Source organism: Mastacembelus armatus, chromosome 16 (genome assembly GCF_900324485.2).
Source record: "Mastacembelus armatus chromosome 16, fMasArm1.2, whole genome shotgun sequence".
NCBI lineage: Eukaryota > Metazoa > Chordata > Actinopteri > Synbranchiformes > Mastacembelidae > Mastacembelus > Mastacembelus armatus.
The window spans coordinates 5,438,288-5,456,490 of record NC_046648.1 but is presented as its reverse complement, the minus strand read 5'-3'; the positions used below and the strand labels follow the sequence as shown (position 1 = coordinate 5,456,490).

Here is an 18,203-nt window from a genome sequence, read left to right as displayed (position 1 = left end):
TAAGTGTGTTTTACTTTTCTGGCATCCAGGTCTTCCATGAAGCTAAAGTCTATTCTCAATGTTATGTTTTTTGTGGTGGTATGTGTTCCTACACTAAATTAAGAGTGCTGCATAATGTAACTGACTTGTGCCCTTAGAAATCAATCAAAAAGGCCACACTGGAAATAGAGCAATCTAGCTGCAGGTTTAGTGACTGAAGTGTTGTTTGACAGTACACCCAATAACCCCCCAAAACCTACCAAGTGTTGATCAAAATGCAAATGTCAGCAAATTACAACACACAACTACAAGGCTGATTTACTCTGCGACCAACACAAAAATACACAACCAGTCAAACGTTTTGACACACTTTACCATTGAATTGAATGAGAAAGTGTGTCCAGACTTTTGGCTGGTACTGTATGTGTAGCAGTCATTTGACAATACTGTATACTGGACATGTAACAAAGCAATTGTTTGTCTAGTAATCTTCCTGACTTTGAAACACACCCTACTGCAGAGTCACAACAGGACAGTATACGTATGCATCTTATTAGTCAGCCTATTAGCTAACTGGTTGTAACCAGTTTGTCTAAAAGTTTTAAAACATTAGTCTGTCTGCTGTCAGGTATTATGGCAGTTAATCACTCAATTTGCAATACCTCTGCAGTGTGTTTTAAAAGCTGAGTGTTGACGTTTGTCCTCGCCAGAGGGGATTTCCTTACTTTCATTGCTATCAGTGGCCGATAATGCAGACCACTTTGACTGGGAGTAGTGCTGGTTCCCAGTGATGATTACATCACATGTGTATGCCCTTGCTAATAGAATATACAAGGACATGGTGACAGAGAACCTTTTCCAGTGGTCATGAGTCTGTTTGCAGAGGTGCATGCCCACATGTTGTGATAAGCTGGTGCTTTAACACAGGAAACGTGTACACGGTTGACAACTTCCTGAATTTTCTTTGCTGTGAAACACTCTGGGGGCTCAGAGGTCATAAAGTTGAAATCAGCTTCAAGACATAACATCAAAACCTATCCTGTCTCCCATGAGAGCCAGATCAGGACTTTAGTGACAGATGGTTGAGGCTGATTAAATGTTACAAAGAACAGGTTTTGATTTCCAGCCTAAGCCTAACTGGTCACAGCCTGGCTTGATGGATACAACCTAGGCTCACATTTCTCTTTTTAATCCCTCTAATTTGACTGGGTTAAATTTCTTTTGATGCCCCATTCATTCCTTGCAAAACATTACAAAACAGTTTTTGTGGATTTAAAAAGCAATTCTTCTATCTAAATCCACAGAAGAAATTCCAATTTCCAACACAATATTTGTTAGTCCAGGCAAACAGCCCTTCTTGACGGTCAATTTATGATCAGCAGATCCAGTCAATAACCCATTATCTTCTATTGACCTGAGATAAAATCTTAAACCAAACAGGATTTTTAACATAGAAGCTTTACAGATGGAACTTTCAAAATAAATTGATCATACAAAGATGATAAAAGTACTAAACTGATTACTCTTAAAAGATATTTTGTACTATTTACATATGCACTAACCATGTGTGAAGGTCTACATTAGTTCTAAAAAATATTTTCCCCTCTTTTTCTTGTTTGTCATTTTGAGAACAGAATAAGACACTGCACTCCACACCCCTCACTCTGAGCACACAGTAATATGTGCATTGTTTTCTCACAGACTCTAATCTTACAAGTTTATCAGACAGGCTAGATCTTACACTATCGCTCATGTTGACACACACACAGGCTGAGCTTAACTCTCTTCACGGGTTTGGGAAACATAGAGGAGGACAGAGAAGTTAAGGAAAGATGATAAAATAGGAAGTGGCTACTGGATTTTAAAGATCGAGTCACATGATCAGTCAAAGTAAGTTGAGACATCTTTTACAAGATCCTATCAATCCTTTCATGTAATGTCAGAAATAAACACGGATCCTGGCTGGAAAGTGATGAGAAGGCATTCATTCAGATTTATAAAAGGTGCTTGCCCACATTGGGGAAGTGTCAAAAAGAAACTTCTAATAATGATATTAAGTATCTGGAATAAGATATGCTGCAAGGCATTCTGACCAACCCCAACATTGCATGTTTAATTAGATTGGACTCTAATTGTGTAATTGTCTGATTGTTGTTCCACATTGTATTCTATAAAATAATCCACTAGCTATGAGTGTTACAGTACATCTACCTCACTTGTATTTGCTATAAATAAGAGCAACATCTATTGTTAAGCAGCTGCGGTTTTTTTTTTGATGATGCAAATTATTTTCAGCCTTCACCAGACCAATTTGAAAATTACAGGCTGGTATCTCTTCACACTTCTGTTTGGAGAATAAAAGTGTAACACAAGTAACAATCACCATGGAGCTCAACTAGTTTAGTGTCAATATTATTATTTACTGGCAAAGATTACCTCGTGAAAAAATAACTCATAAATCCATCAAATTCCATATCAGTGATTGTGTGTAATAAAAGACCTTTGAGGTTATTACTGAGGGCCTCATTCATAAAAGCAACCTCTGACTTATTTCCATCCCTTCAAAGAAATTACAACCAACATATAAGGTGATCACACTTAAGACTACCTGAACAGAGCATACTAACACTGTCTGCACTAAACAATGTTGATGAAAAAAATAAGTTAAATCAAAAAAAAATCTAAAAGATTTTTCTTGTATTTTCTTCAACACAACACCAAAAAATTAATGTTGTTTACTCCCTGCAGAGATTAATTTTGTATATTTGCAAGGGAGTTGAAAATGCACAATGAGATTGCGGAGGTCTGACCGCAATAACTGATTTATAAGTGAACAAGTGAGTGTACATAGAGGGGGAGAGACAGAAAGGTCAGATATGGACAAACATCCACTGGAGCCAATCTGCCAGTCGCCCTATCTGTCAGATATTCAGGCTATCTATTTAAGTCCTGTCAGCTCCTGACTGTGTGAACTTTCTCAGAAGTCTGTGTATTAACAGTCAGCCCCAATGTGTGTCCCAGTAGGGAGACAGTAACGTTATGCAGGCCTTCCACAGATCATGTGCTGTTTGTTGGCAGACCAAGTGGAATCTTATTTAGAAAAACCCTCCTCAAAAACCAAAGATCACTGACTCCTAAATACTTTACACAGTGCATGGAAAAAATATGAATTTATAGGGACTGCCAGCTGCTTTCTTTGATTGTGGACTGTTTTATTTATATATAGAGTGACTTAAGTAATGTAGCCTAGTAACTTTTCAGCATGTTAATGAAGGGTGGACTCCACTTAGCAATAATACTTACAAAAAACTACATATAATTAATGATCTAACCGAGTAGTTGTAAATACTAATCTCATCACTTTGCAAAAATCGCAGGTTGTTGGCAGTGTAAGTGACAATCTGTTTAGACGGTCACTTATAATGAATGAAGGCAGATTTAGTGTGATCGGATTAGGTTTACAAAAATCTGAAATCAATCTGGTTAAAGGTGCTAGAAGCCGCTGCGACAAGATTTCTCCAAGTGTGGCCAAATAACAGACAAACAAATAAACAAAAGCAAACAAACAAAATATTCTCATGCAAAACCAGGTGAGCCGCTGCTGAGAGCTGCTCAGCATATAATATGACAGATCAGTAAATTACTAATAAAGAAAATATCCCATAGTATACAACGATAACGTGAGCAACCGTTAACTTACCAGTTAGCGTGTGGCTCTCTGCACCTGCTCCGCTATCACCATATCACCGTAAAACTTGAAATATGTCAAATTCACAAACACAAAACGACTTCTTACCGCTTCAGCAGACAGCACAGGACCAATTCCGTTTTCTCTTTTCTTTGGGGCTACTGCTTTAAGACTAATCGGCGGCTTCACTCCCTGCGACTCAGTTGACTGTTCGACAATGGACGGTACGAGCTGTGTCGGGAAATCAACCCACACCGTCGGACGCAAAAGTGGACAGGTGAAAGCCTGAAACTGAAGATGTAGTTCAGAGTCACTCCTCTGTCTGTTCACTAAAACTTAGAAAGCTTGCTCGGCTTCTTTTGCAGCGCGGACTGAACCGCCTGGAGACAAAGCTGCTGAACAGTCAAGGTAGAAAAATTACACAAGTAGCTACATCCGGTGTGGCTGATTTCGAAGTAAACTACATTTATTACATTTTGTGGCAAAGAGGAGTGACATAAAAGACCCACCCTGCTATAGCGTTATGCTGAGATTGTCAACCTAAACCATATTTATTTACATTATGTGACAATGGCACAAAGCCTTTTTGATCATTGCTCTACTTTTTAATCTATATCGTACACAGAGTCTCTTTCTGTAGCAATGATGACACAGGACCAATCAATAGATTTTAGATATCAGAAACTGCATGTCACAAAACCTTTTTCGAAGCTCAATCAAGATAAAACTTAAATTTTAGTTACATTCTAGGTTTTTAAGTAAGTTTTTAAAATCAATTTTATGTAGTTTTTATTTTAACTAATGTTTATTTTTTATTCATTTATGTTTTTTGCATTCAAATTTTAAATTGTCATATCCTCATACACCCTTCAAATTGTTTTTACTGGTCACATTGTTTTGTCATATCAGTTTATCAGTCATCTGTAAATTACTTTAAGTTGTGTTCACATATCTGAAGGTGCTATACAAACACAGTGTGGCTGATTGATTATACATACAGTATGTGTTTCATTCAATCATTTGCACAGCGCCACATTTAATGAGCTTGCTGATTAGAATTTAAAACTCCTATAGATCATAAAAAGAAACCTGGTAGTTCATTATAGTCATGCAGTTATTTACATAATTGGAGAAAAATATCATGAACAATAATACATATTCAAACCATTATTTCCAGTTTAAATTTAGACATTATCTATGTCATTGTTATGCTGTCCATCTACAGTGATATATATTGATGAAAGACAGAAAGAAAGAGAAGTTACAGCTGCTTACTGGGCCAAAGAAGCATGTGGCTTTGCAGGTCAGCGCTTTGGATTTGAGGAGAAGATATCATTTGAATAATATATAATTTAACGACAATATATGATATGTAAAACTACATTCCTGCTTGGGTAATCTGGCTATAGCGGAGAATTGTCGTACAGAAAGGGATATCTTTGATGAAACAAAGTTGTGTCAACATGGTACTGCAGTTTTCTTGCTTTTATTTTGTAGAATAAAATGCACATGGGAAGTGGTACTCTTTGCATCTTCAGATAACCTTACAGATGAGGAACTTTATCGAGTACTATGCACTTTTCTTAACTCATTCTTTCTCCATCTAGACTATATGCAAATCTACAACTTTTAGACCGTTTCAGCGTGTTCTTAAACCACCTGACTTGTTTATGCATTAGTCTAGACTGAATTAGTTTAACATTTTTCCTGGGGTCTTCCTGGATTTCATTATTGTCTTCGGGTTGTTTTTTTTTTGTCTGGCAAAACAGGATTTTAATGGCTCATTTGAAGTTATCACAATACCTTAACATCGACATTATCAGGAATTGTTTTGGTTGTTGCTCGATCGTAATAAACAATACCGAATTCAACTATTTTATGTTGATAACCGCTCATCTTTCTACAACATTTCCATTATTGCAGGCTGCATAAACCCCATCCAAGGCTTCCTTGTATCCTATTATCTTTCGCCTTCAATGAATGACGTCATTTATATAGCGTGTGAGCAATTACTGCATGTCAATACAAATCAATTTTCAAGGAAAATAAAAAAGAAAGTCCAACAGCCTTTAAATGTAACCCGAACCCAGCCGGAGAAGTTAGTATGCTATGTTTTGTAAACTTTGGGACTTTTGAAGATGTCACACACCCGCCTTCGAGCGCTGTTGTGGTCACCCTTGTATCCTAGCAACCCAGGAATGTGCCATTTGGAGGTGGGCGGTTTGAAATCTGTAACACTTTTCCAATAAACCATCATTTTGTTTGGATCGCGTATATGTGAAACCAATTTTTACTTTATTTTAACACTTAATCATACACATTTATACATACGAAATGATTTTAGTGTGTATGTTTAGCTCTCAATTTAACGAAATAGTCTAGACTTCCCTTTCCCACTTCGAATTACGTGGTCCACCACTCTTCCGCCAACAAACAGTGGGTCGTTGAAGAGGGTAGGTTCAAAAAATGGCAAAGGAATTAACGTTATAAGTGAAAAGTTGTTTAGGTTGCGTGTACAGCTGTGTGCAGTTTTTATTTATTTGCGTTACATTTTAGAAGTTGCACTGAACTCTTATATTGATTCATGCTGATGCTAAACTGCTTCTGAATTAACGGGGAGGCAGCGGCTGCCAGAGAGAGGCCAGCCATGAAGTTAATTAGCCCTTACTCGACAGTTTAACTTAACGTTAAATATTCTTAGTCACCACTTAGAGGTTATCTGCTTCAAACATGCTCATTTATTATGTACGTTTATCTGGTTAGCAGAAACTTTTTATGGCAATATGTCCACTCAAATCAAGCAGGTGTTAGTTGTTGTCTCCCTAATTAACCGGCGTAATTATGACCAGCTGGTGTATTTCACAGGTAGGCGTTTTAGCTACACTGTTACAGCAGTTGTAGAGTAATGTGAGTGTAGTTTTTCACAGGCTACACTTAAGACGACCAGATTGTTAGATATGCAACAAATTGCAGTATTTATTTAGGCTAGATGTACATTTATTTAGCTGAGATTTAATAAAATGAATTAGTAGCACAGTTTTAGCACTATATAGCGTTAAGCAACTAATGAAATGGGCTTTGGTGTATGGAAATCAGTCTGGAATATAATAATATATTTATTAAACTGGAGTGGATAACATGTAAATGGATAACATGTAAATGCACAACATAAGTTTAACCAAGGTCAAATATATGATAATGATTTGTCTACTTTTTTTCTAATTAACTTTTTTTTTGTTTTGTTTTGTTTTTTTAAGCTCATATTTTTAAAAATGTTTCATAACTGTAACTTCAGGTCTCTCATTTCTTTTCCACAGCAGATGGAAAACTTTATCCTGTATGAGGAGCTTGGGTCAGGCAGTAGCTCTGTTGTCTATAAAGGAAGAAGAAAAGGCACTCTCAGTTATGTAGCCATAATCTGCACTAACAAAGCCAAGAGACCTGAAATAACTAATCATGTAAGATATTTGTTTAAACTTTATACACCTACTAAAATATCTGTATATATTGCCTTAGAGTTATAGCCATTTCTTTTTTGAATTTTGGTTCCTCTGTTTTCAGTGATCTCACTCATATGTCTGCCAACCAGTATGCAGGAAACTGCATGTGAATATTTTTAGAGTGAATTAGGCTTTTGAGCCTTTTAATAAAGAATACCAACAATGCTTAAAAAGTAACATACAGTGACTTGTTTCTCTCCACTGTTAGGTACGTCTCAGCCATGATCTGAATCATCAAAACATTGTGTGTTTCTATGAGTGGTATGAGACAAGTAACCATCTCTGGTTGGTAGTGGAACTCTGTACAGGTCAGTAATTATGTCTGGCACTTCTGATGAACAGTAATACATAATTAGAAGGTATCTGGTCACTTTTCAAATTCAAACCACAGGAAGTTACATAATATGCAATCTTAGAGTTCATAAATAGTGAATGCGCTTCCGGTTTATTCAAGTCCAGATTGCAAAGAGATACGTATTTTTTTGTATGCAGAAATGACTGGCAATTTCTGAAACAAGACATGTTAGGATTTTTCTATGTAAGCTTCTTTCCCTCTCCGATATGCTGTCTTGACCCTCTTTTTTTCCCCTCACTGTCCGTTTCTCTTTCTGTTAGGTGGTTCCCTGGAGTCTGTGATTGATCAGGATGGATGTCTCTCAGAAGATGTTGTGAGGAGTTTTGGATGGGACTTGGTCAAAGGACTGAAACATATCCATGAATTAGGAATCATTTTCTCTGATTTGACCCCTAAAAAGGTTTGGCTGTTTTTTTGTATTTTTTTATTTAAGACTATCAGTATAACAGCCAATGATCACTATTTTATGAACACAATATCTCTCATTTTGTTACATATAGATCTTTCTGGATGGTAGTGGCACCTTGAAGTTTGGCAACTTTTGTCTGTCCAAGGCAGAGGGGGAGATACTGGAGGATTTCTTTAGATTCCTGTGTACATCTGAGGAGGCAGGGGAAGGAGATAGCGAGGATAAATCTAACATCATGAGAAAAAGATTACAAGGTCAGATTACTACCTCTTTAAGCATCTTATTTTATACTGTACATGTTTCATTGATGGAGAAGCTAATTACGAGATTAATATAGCGATACATTTTGGGTGGATCTAATGGAATAGGGTCACATCTTATATATGTGAGTGAAATGTGAACAGGTAGGTAGGGATAATACACGGGAGACAGGGTGGAAAAAGATTTAGTGGCCTGCAGCGGAATTGCTGTGTGCAACATCAGGGATGAACAAAAAGGTCTCAACAAAAACACTCTTTACAGCATGAATTCTTAATGACAGGAGGCCAAGGAGAGGCAAAAAAGGGTGTATATGTACTCTATGTAAACTAATTAATCTAAAGAAATTCCCTTTCTGTCAGTAATTTAAATAATTGGTTTCATATTAGCCAATACTTTGATTAGTCTCCAAAATTTGACATGATGACAAAACTCATAAAATGTACAATTTACCTAAAACTCCACATCAAAACTTTTTCTTTTTGAGCACAGTTGTCTTTTTGTACTATTTGTGTTTCCTAATAACTTTATGTATGCATGTATATGTTTACCTTATAGGTTCTGCCACTTACAGTGCTCCAGAGGTTTTACAGGGATCAGAAACCAATGTGAGCTCTGATCTCTGGGCTCTGGGGTGTATACTCTACTACATGTACACTGGTATACATGCACACACGTGTGACACACAGACATATACACACACAAACACTGCATACATTGAATATGATTAAGTACATAGGTTTAAGTGAATTTAAGAATGTGTTTTTACCCTTGTACTTTATTGGGTATCCATATTTCATGGTGATTATGATAATGAAGAAAATTATTTTTAGGAAATAGAACTAGAGTAGAGAGTAACTTATGACTGAATCAACAATACAGCGTACAGGATGCTGACACTAACCTCAGTATACAGGACACTATTGTATTATACTCTACTACACTTAACTATATTTTAGTTTTGAATTGAACCCGTTTTTAATTTCCAGGTAAACCTCCATTCTTTTCTGATAGCTACACTGAACTGGCAGACATGATTTTACATCAGGACCCACCACCTCCCAGGCAGACAGGTGATACATACACTGTCACAAACAGATGTGCTTGTGCCATCACATATACACAATAATTTGACATATGTATTTTACTGATATTTAGCAAAATAAATGTTAGCATTTGTATTTTTACCTTGTTGAGAACAACCACAATCTACATGTTGCTGTTCTAGAGCAGTTCGTTTAATTAATTAAGCTATCTTCATTGTTTTATCCTCACTTTTTCAGCCAGTCCTCCCAGTGAGGTCTTCCAGCATCTTCTGAAAGGCTTGCTCAACAAAAACCCAGATAAGAGGTCAGGTTCATAGACACACACAGACCCAATGCATGCAGTTCTACTACAACTGATTTAATCATAAATGCAGTATGACATCCATACTGACAATTTGAAATTATAGTAAGCAGGTTGGAGTTTGTTGCTTAATTGGCCTTAAAGTAGCTTCCATTTCATCTTAACATCAAAATATCACCCATGATATTGCTGTACATTATTTATTTATTCATGGCCCAAATGGGTAAGCGTTCATGAACCACCTACAGAAATAAACACATATCCTAATGTTATTTGATATCCTAACACCATAGCCATTTATTAATTAAACAAGTCTTGCTCTTGACTCACAACAATGAACAACTAGAGAGTTTCTAAATTGCTTAAAACTGCTACTTTTTTGCACGTTGAGCATAGTGTTATCTTTCTGTGGCTTAATGTCTAACATTGTTGTGTCTTTGTTCTTTAGGATGGATTGGCCAAAGTTGCTGGAACACCCTTTCTGGTCACAGGTTCTGATTGAAGAAGATTTTTTACAACAAGGAGAAGACAATGTAGAGGGGGATCAAGAGGAAAAAAACTGTTGTGAGGGACTTGGTCCATCTACTTTGAGGTGTGTCACTAAATTATCATTATCATTAATTTATCTTGATTTAAACTTCTGCATCATTCTATTAACATTTTGTTCAGGCTATTTTACTGCTGTGTAAAAGACTAGTAACGCACACAATGTAGATGTAAATTGCAAAGTGTTGTCTAAGCACAGTCCAGTCTCTTTTACGCCACTGGGACAGGTCAAACATTTTGTAAGACCTTTCAATATGATGTAATAATATGCAACCACACAAAGGCATTATTATAAAGTTTAATCCAAACTCATTCATATGTTGCATTGTTTCATTTATTCCCCTCAGTTGAATAGTTTATGTTGGGGTTTGCTTTTTTTTAAAACCTCCAGACATACAAGGACGCCTGACACTTTTCCTCCAGAACGGGCAAAGGAGCTTCCCAGTAACCACTCGACTGTCACCCAGCCATCCCAGAGATTTTCTAAAAAACTAATCTCATCACAGACCACTGAAGCAACTCACAGAGGGGCTGGTAGCCAACAATCTGTCAGACACACAACCTGTGGAGCCTTAAGAAACAACCAGGAATTGGATAGGGAGGTGGCAGAGTTAGAAGATGACTCCAGGCTAACTGGGGCCCAGCAGATGTGCGACACACTGCAGCCCAATATGTCATTCTCATTAGGTAACACCTTCCCTGATGTCTTTTTTTTGTCTGTCTTTTAAGTTAGTCATTTGAGCTTAAAAATTCTGTGTATGTCTGCTGTACATGTGGGAGTTGTGTGTGTGATGAGGTTTAATGTGGAAGGTTGCTGATAGGGCATTTTATACTGTATTTATGCAAAGGAGCTACTTTCACTATGTGACTATGATAGGCTGTTTCTCAGGCTGTTTGCTGAGTCCCCATCGTGCGAATCCCTGTTAAAATACATTTTCTATGTGACCTTTAAAGCATTTTTCACAGGTATACAGCATCTGTTGTAAAATACTCTGGACAACCTGGTCTGTTTTCTTAAATGCTTCCTTCTCCAGGTAATGTATCAGAGCTCAGGCCAAAAAGTGGTGTGGATGAGGACAACACTGAGGCTATTTTTCTGCTGAGGTATTTATATCAGCCTATCTGCCTCCATGCATTGACACTGATAGTGTACATTTACCCAGTACAGTATATTATGGTCTTGTTCACTTCATAACTCTGAAGACAAATGTCACATCACAAAATGTTTTAAAATGTACTGTAGCAAATACAGTACTCTAAAATAAGACAGCACAGGAAGAGTAATTTTATAGTCAGTGGCCTCAATGGTACTCACACAGCAGTATGTTTTAATATTCTTTTCCTTTTTTTCTAGCTCCTGTGCCAACTCTAGAAGGAGCTGCAGTACCTCAGACACCCTGAACCAGAACCCTGTACATCAGGTTATTGTCGCCATATATATAACCTGAAATCTGCATGCAGCAGCGAGAAGTGATTCATGCCAACAATATTAACATGGGTGACAAATTGTTATTGTAGTTATTGTGCTTAGAACCAGTCATATTGCTGCAGACCTGCTAAATCCTTAAATCTGCCTGGTAAATGCTTAAATCTTAACCTGCTGAGGTTTACTTTTCTGCTCCTGTGTTTCTTTTTTTTCTGCTTCCAGGCAAGTACTAATATCACATCATGTGTGAAAGCTCTTCTCCACACTGAGTCTGATCTGACTGTGATTCCAATTATGGACAACCCCAAGGTACAGACATGGAATATTATTGGGCATAGGATATTTCTGAGTCCTGCCATGCAAAAATACATCTATTTGACTTTAATAATTTTCAGTAGTGGTATTAGTATTATGTAGTAGTAGTATGGTCTTGAGCTCTGGGTCGTGACGGAAACGACAAAAACTCGGATACAAGCGGCCGAAATGAGTCTCCTCTGCAGGCTGGCTGGGCACTCCCTTAGAGATAGGGTGAGGAGCTCAGAGTCGAGCCGCTGCTCCTGCACATTGAGAGGAACCAGCTGAGGTGGCTCGGGCATCTGTTCTGGATGCCCCTGGACGCCTCCCTGGGCAGGTGTTCCGGGAATGCTCCACTGGGAGGAGGCCCCAGGGAAGACCCAGGACACGCTGGAGGGACTATGTCTCTTGGCTGGCCTGGAAACGCCTAGGTATCCCCCTGGAAGAGCTGGAAGGAAGTGTCTAGGCAGAGGGAAGTCTGGGCATCTTTGCTTAGACCACTGCCCCCGTGACATGACCATGGATAAGTGCCAGAAAATGGAATGGAATAGTCTTCAGTAGTAATGGCATTGCAGGGAATCTTTCTTCCTTTGCGTGTTTTTTAAAAACATTGTCACAGAAGTTGTATTAAGGCAAACTATGTTTATACTGATTCATGGCAATTGAAATGACTCTGGTTGAAGTTCACTTTGTGGTGTTCTCTGTCTGTTGAGCAGATTCTTAAGAGCCCTCCCGTGCGATTTGATCCTAAAACTCTTTGTGTACCAGCATATTCAGGTATGTTCATTTTGGGAGGCACTGTTAAGAGGTTTTTGTCTGTGTCCTGCACAAAATACAGCGGAGCTCATTGCACCCAGTTTATCTGACCTTTGCTCCTCTGCTCCAGCTGAGAAACTGCAGTCCCTAAATGAAGAGCAGTGGACTGCATTCCTTTTACAGCTCTGCTCATGCCTTGAAGAACACAGGCCCTCTGCTCCTCTGTCCTCCTCTACTGCTCCTCCTCCTTCCTCTACAGCCACTCGGTCCAAACTCAACCTGCTATGTTACCTATGTTGTGTGGTTGGGCATAAAGTTATTGCCAACAGGCTGATTGACTCTACACTGGTAGGAAAATGTGTTTTACTTATTACTATACGATTAATATTTCATTGTTATTAGTTGGATTTCACAAGATAATTTTGCACTTTCAACACTACATGGCAATGTGGGAGTAATTGCTCTCAGGATATTTTTGACCTCATATTCACGCCACTGTTTTTTGTTGGTATATTTGTAAACTGTAACACAAAATATAATCAGCTTTGAATTTTCCTGTCTGTTTTTGTCACACCGTTCCTGTGACAAATTTCCAGCCATTTATTTTCACCTGTCAGAAAATAGCTTTACCAGAAAGATGCATCAGGCGTAAGGTTCTTGCTGTTGCTGCCAGCAAGACATTAGTTCAGTAGGAGTCATTAATGCACTGGCAAGGGCATAGCTCCACTGCATTATTCAGGGCAAATAAAATATTTTTTCTGTCATCTGAACAACACCTATTAAAAGACATGTCAGCATACATATTAAGTCATAATGAATCTAAAATCATTTTTCTGTCTGTCATATACCTTATTTGCAGATAAGGTTTTTAATCTAATCTTTTGTCTTTCTCTTTGTATCCGTCTGTCTTCTCCATCCATCATTCAGCTTCCAGTATTGATCCAGCAATTACGACAAGCTGCTAACTGGGATGTGTGAGTACATTATGTACTATATGTATTCTCTCTATAAGCTAGGGAGTGTGATGCTGCTCCTTTGCAGGAATATTAGAAAAATGGCCACTACTGGTCTGTGATGGACTGGTAACTTGTCCTGGATGTACCCCTACCTTTCGCCTAAGGAGAGCTGGGATAGGCTCCAGCTGATCCCTGTGACCCTAAATAGGAATAAGCGGGTATAAATGAGGGAAGGCAACTCTTGGTACATATAGTACAGCAAACTAAAATACTCATTAGGGGAGTTGAACTACAAGCTGTTAAAATTTTGATGCCTGAAATGCAAGCCCTGTAACAGACCTAAACTATGATAGATAAGGCGCTGTCTGAAAAAGCAGATAAATATAATGGCTAAAATTGTTTTGTTTTTTTTTTCTTTTGGCTTCACGTAAAGTAATAAACATTAAGGCCAGGCACTTCCACAATGCTAAACCTACAAAGATGTCTTCACTCTCTTCTTTCATCTCTCTCTCTCCTATACAGTGTTCAAATAATTGTGTTTCTAGTTTACTGCTATAAACACTGACATAAAGCATCTTTACAGTGTTCTTGTGCTTGTATTGATGTTGCAGTCTCCATGAACTACACTGCTTGTCGTACATGTTTTGTCTCTTTTTTTTAATCAAGACTATTTGTAGTTTTAGAATTTTTGATATTAAAATTCACATTTGGATTAGTCCTGTGTTGATATGCCAACACAATCATCACATGCTGTATCAAATTTATAATTAAATAAAAATATCTTCCAGGCGGAGCAAGGTTCTCAGGGTGATGGGCTTGCTGGCGCTGCACTGTACTGAACTCAGCGAAGATAGTCCTGTGTCGGAGGTCTGGAACAGACACACACACACACACACATTTTTAAATTTTCTTCACTGTATCTTCCCATTTAAAATGAGAAATTCAGCATATCTTTGTTCTGTTAGATAAGACAGGTAAGCATAAAAGAAATCATTCTAAAAAAAAATCTGGTGTCAATTTTGCTTCAAATTCAGGTAAATGGTAAAGCCATGTTAATGTCAAATTGTTCAATAGCAAAAAAAAAAAAAACAAACTACAATTCCTCTCTTCGCCAAATCAAATTTTGATGAGTCAAACATGCAGTACCAGTTTGCACCATGAGGTAGCAGCAGGAGTCCACCGTACCTTTATTAACAGAAAGCATGAATGCTTATTTATGCACAGAACATGCATAAAAAAGAGAGCAATCTAATATTGCATGCAAATGTAGAGACATGGCTTATTTATACTGAGTTTTTAAGTTATAGTTATTTTTGTTTTGCCATTAGTTCTCCTTTTGTGCAGTCTAGGGGTGGGGTCTCCAACCTTGGTCCTCGAGTGCTACTGTCCTGCTTGTTTTCCAGATATCCCTGCCCTACCCACTGTTGATTACCTGGATCAGGTGTGTTCAGCCAATCAGAAACTGGAAGGGCAGAGGTAGTTGGAAAACCTGCAGCACAGTAGCACTCAAGGACCAGGGTTGGAGACCCCCTGGTGTAGGGGCATTGCCACTAATTCAAAAATCTAGCCCAACATGAATCTTCCTTAAAACAAGATGAGAATGGGAATGCCTATTCTGTCCACTCATGCTTTATATTTGTAGCACCAGCAGGTGGCATTAGAAAACTACAAGACAAGTAATCTTTCCATTAGCCCCTCTGTCTGTCTGTCTCTCTCTCGCTCTCTCCCTCTGCATACAGTGCAACACTCCAAAATATTTGTTTGTAATCAAGCATTGTACAGTGATATGAGTTAAAATTGTTTATCTCTTTACATGATCATAATCTGATTAGATGTAGATTATATTAAGATAACACCTTGGCATGGAAATTGAGGTGTTACTGCAGTTGCACATTATGATAATGCAAATATGGCAACTGGAGGTGTAATGTTCTTATAATATTAGTTATAGGTCTTTATGTATTTTTTGTTTTGAAATGATTTTAGAGATTTTTATTTATTGTTGATGTCTTTAATTGGTAGCCCTGTAATAGCAACAGTTTCATCATAGCGGACTTTCTGTTTTTGTTGTTATTTACAAAGTCATTCAGACCTTTTACTGTGCCATTTCAAACTGTGCTCAGGTGCATCATGTTTGCTTCAATTGCCCTTGAAATGTGGAAATAGTTTAGAAAATCATACATCTATATGCATATAAGGTCCTACAATTCTCACTGCATGTTAGAACAAAATCAAGCCATGAAGTCTGTGGAAATGTTTGTAGACCTTTGTGATAAAATTATGGTGATGCAGGGATATAAAATCAAGCTTTGAATAGTCAAAGGAACACAGTGGCCTTAATAGGTGTGAAATGGAAGAGGTTTGTAACCACCAGGACTCCTCCAAGAGAGGGTATCTGGCCAAAATTAGTAACTGGCAAAGAATGGGCTCAGTCAGGGAGAAGGTCACTTGCAGAGATGAGAGAATCTGCCCAAAGGACAACCATCTCAGCAGCACTCAGCCAGGCCTTTATAGTAAAAAAAACCACAATCTTAGTAAACAGAATATGACTCTGAGATTCTATGGTTAGATGAAAAAAGTTCAACTTAGTTGTAGCTCATGTAGCTTCATCACAGTAATGCCAATAATCATGGTGAAGAAGGGCTCTAAGGACATTAGTCTATATGCTTCTGGATACACACAGGCAATTCATATACTGTACTGAGACCCTAACCGCATGCACATGCAAACACACACACTCAAACAGCATTGCTGAACTAATTGATTGTAAATGCAGTTTGTGTTGAGGTGGTTTCTTTTTTCTACTGAGTCTCCGCTCTTCATCTTGTCAGTAACCTCATTTATTCTAAAAAAAAAAACAAAACATATGACTACAGTAACTCTGATCCCCCATTCGCTCCATTTCCTGGTTTGTCTTCTTTCTCCACTTGCTCTGACACTTTACTGCTACAGAGTCATCATGATGATTTACAAAATGGCTGACTGGCATATCAGGGTTTTTTCGATGCGCTTGTTAAAGACAAATGGCCGAACATTGTTTCCGCTACACTCCTTACCTCCATGCAGCTACTGTAGGATGAGAAGTTGTTAAGACAAGGCTGCATGCTTGTGACTGTGTGCTTTAGTGTGTCTGATTGTCTATGACTGTGTCCATCCATAGACTGAGCCAGGGGGGTGTGTGTGTGTGTGCGCGCGTGTGTGCGTGAGGGGGTAAGTGTGCACGGACTGTTTGTGTGTGTGTACTCAGCAGGGGACCTGAGTATGTAGTTTTCTTTTGATTCTGTGTATGTTCTGTTTCCCAATCTGTGTGTGCATGTACAAATGTGTGCTTGTGTGTATTCTTATGTTGTAGTTGCTGTAGCCATACTTTCATTTTTTTCCTGTGTGTGTGTGTGTGTTGTCTCAGCAGGGGTTCTCCTGCTGCAGTCCTGCTGATTGGAGTGTCAGGGCTGGGTTTAGTTACCATGGTAACTACTATATGCTTCAAGCACCCCCTCCACCCAACACACACACGCACACGTACACGCACATCTGTCTCTCTTTCTGTCTCTTGTGCCTTCTGTCTCATTCTCCACTTTCTGTCTGTCCTGTAGCTTTTACTTTTCTGTCTTAGTTTTGTCTTTCCTGTTTCTCAGTCACTGTCTCTTCCAGTAGAATTAAATTAGAATAAGATTTTCTCAGTTAATGTTAGTAATGCAAGATTGCTGCTTTTATCATGTGATTTAAGGACCGACCAGATATCAATTCCCACTTTATCACTTACAAAATTTTTTGTGGCTTAAATTTACAACGGTTTAGCTAATAAAGCTTGCATTATTCAAAGTGATTCATAAGGATATGGAGTCTTAAAGCATTCTAAAAGTTCACAGCAATTTTTAGGAGCACAGATTCACAGGACTTTGGTTCCTAGAAAACACACCTCAAAACGTTTCTCAATACCTTTTGGAAGTAAAAATGAGGGTGTGAACCACTTCTAATCCATATTAGTAGTACATTTGGTGTTTAATTCATTAGCAGAACTGTGTAATTACAATATATTGATTTGTATATTAGAGCTCTGCATTTTTTTGTTTTGTTTTACCATTTGATATACAATGAGATACATCAGAACATGAGCATATTTTGTAAAGTTCAGTCTTAGGGCATCACAGTAAAAGCTAACATGTACATTTAGGATGTTAGGCTGGACTCTTGAAGATAAGAGGTCTGCAATGCTGCAGTCCTGCTTCACAAGTCAGTCTCCACTTTCACCTCAGCACAAACAAACCTTGTATTCTCTGTTATGTATAGTTCTCCCATATAATAACTGCTAATGTGCAATCTGTTCATATTTGTGCATGTGTTTGTAAAATGTGTGCTAAATTGGGATGACTTTTTAATCTCTGTGCCACTAAATGAGTGTGGTTTATACATGTTAATTGAGTGCATATGTTTGTGTATTCTGTGTGTGCATTCATGTGAGTTTTTTGATCTGAGGGACTGTCAATGCTGAGATGATAATGTTTTCTGGAGGAAATAGTTTTGTGTGTATGTGTGTCTCTTTATGCATGCACATGTGTGAGTGTGAGTGTGTGTGCGTGACCACGTGTGCATGCGCTTTTTTGCTTTCCCACTCTGGCGGGTTGCACAGTGGTGCCTTTCAGCAATCTCTTTCCAGAGCAGCTGAGTAACCAGTTTAAAGCACATCCC

The 18,203-nt window shown here is 38.1% G+C and overlaps 1 protein-coding gene across 6 annotated transcripts in view; it reads left to right on the top strand.

Annotated features, from left to right (window-relative positions):
• The first annotated feature begins 3,782 nt into the window (after positions 1-3,782).
• The window catches only part of ulk4 (unc-51 like kinase 4), a 72,452-nt gene continuing 58,031 nt past the window's right edge, over positions 3,783-18,203 (top strand). For 4 of the 6 annotated variants that reach the window (XM_026293512.1, XM_026293511.1, XM_026293508.1 and 1 more), the window contains exons 1-17: positions 3,783-4,075; positions 6,985-7,125; positions 7,376-7,475; positions 7,783-7,922; positions 8,023-8,185; positions 8,748-8,849; positions 9,179-9,262; positions 9,473-9,539; positions 9,985-10,128; positions 10,474-10,769; positions 11,117-11,186; positions 11,437-11,503; positions 11,731-11,817; positions 12,519-12,579; positions 12,689-12,906; positions 13,486-13,532; positions 14,303-14,381. In XM_026293512.1, the coding sequence (XP_026149297.1) occupies positions 6,988-7,125; positions 7,376-7,475; positions 7,783-7,922; positions 8,023-8,185; positions 8,748-8,849; positions 9,179-9,262; positions 9,473-9,539; positions 9,985-10,128; positions 10,474-10,769; positions 11,117-11,186; positions 11,437-11,503; positions 11,731-11,817; positions 12,519-12,579; positions 12,689-12,906; positions 13,486-13,532; positions 14,303-14,381 (1,863 nt within the window). In that variant the 5' untranslated portion in view covers positions 3,783-4,075; positions 6,985-6,987. Of the gene's footprint in view, positions 4,076-6,101; positions 6,121-6,984; positions 7,126-7,375; positions 7,476-7,782; positions 7,923-8,022; positions 8,186-8,747; positions 8,850-9,178; positions 9,263-9,472; positions 9,540-9,984; positions 10,129-10,473; positions 10,770-11,116; positions 11,187-11,436; positions 11,504-11,730; positions 11,818-12,518; positions 12,580-12,688; positions 12,907-13,485; positions 13,533-14,302; positions 14,382-18,203 lie in introns of those variants that run through there. The other 2 variants (XM_026293510.1, XM_026293514.1) reach the window with 2 other exon arrangements.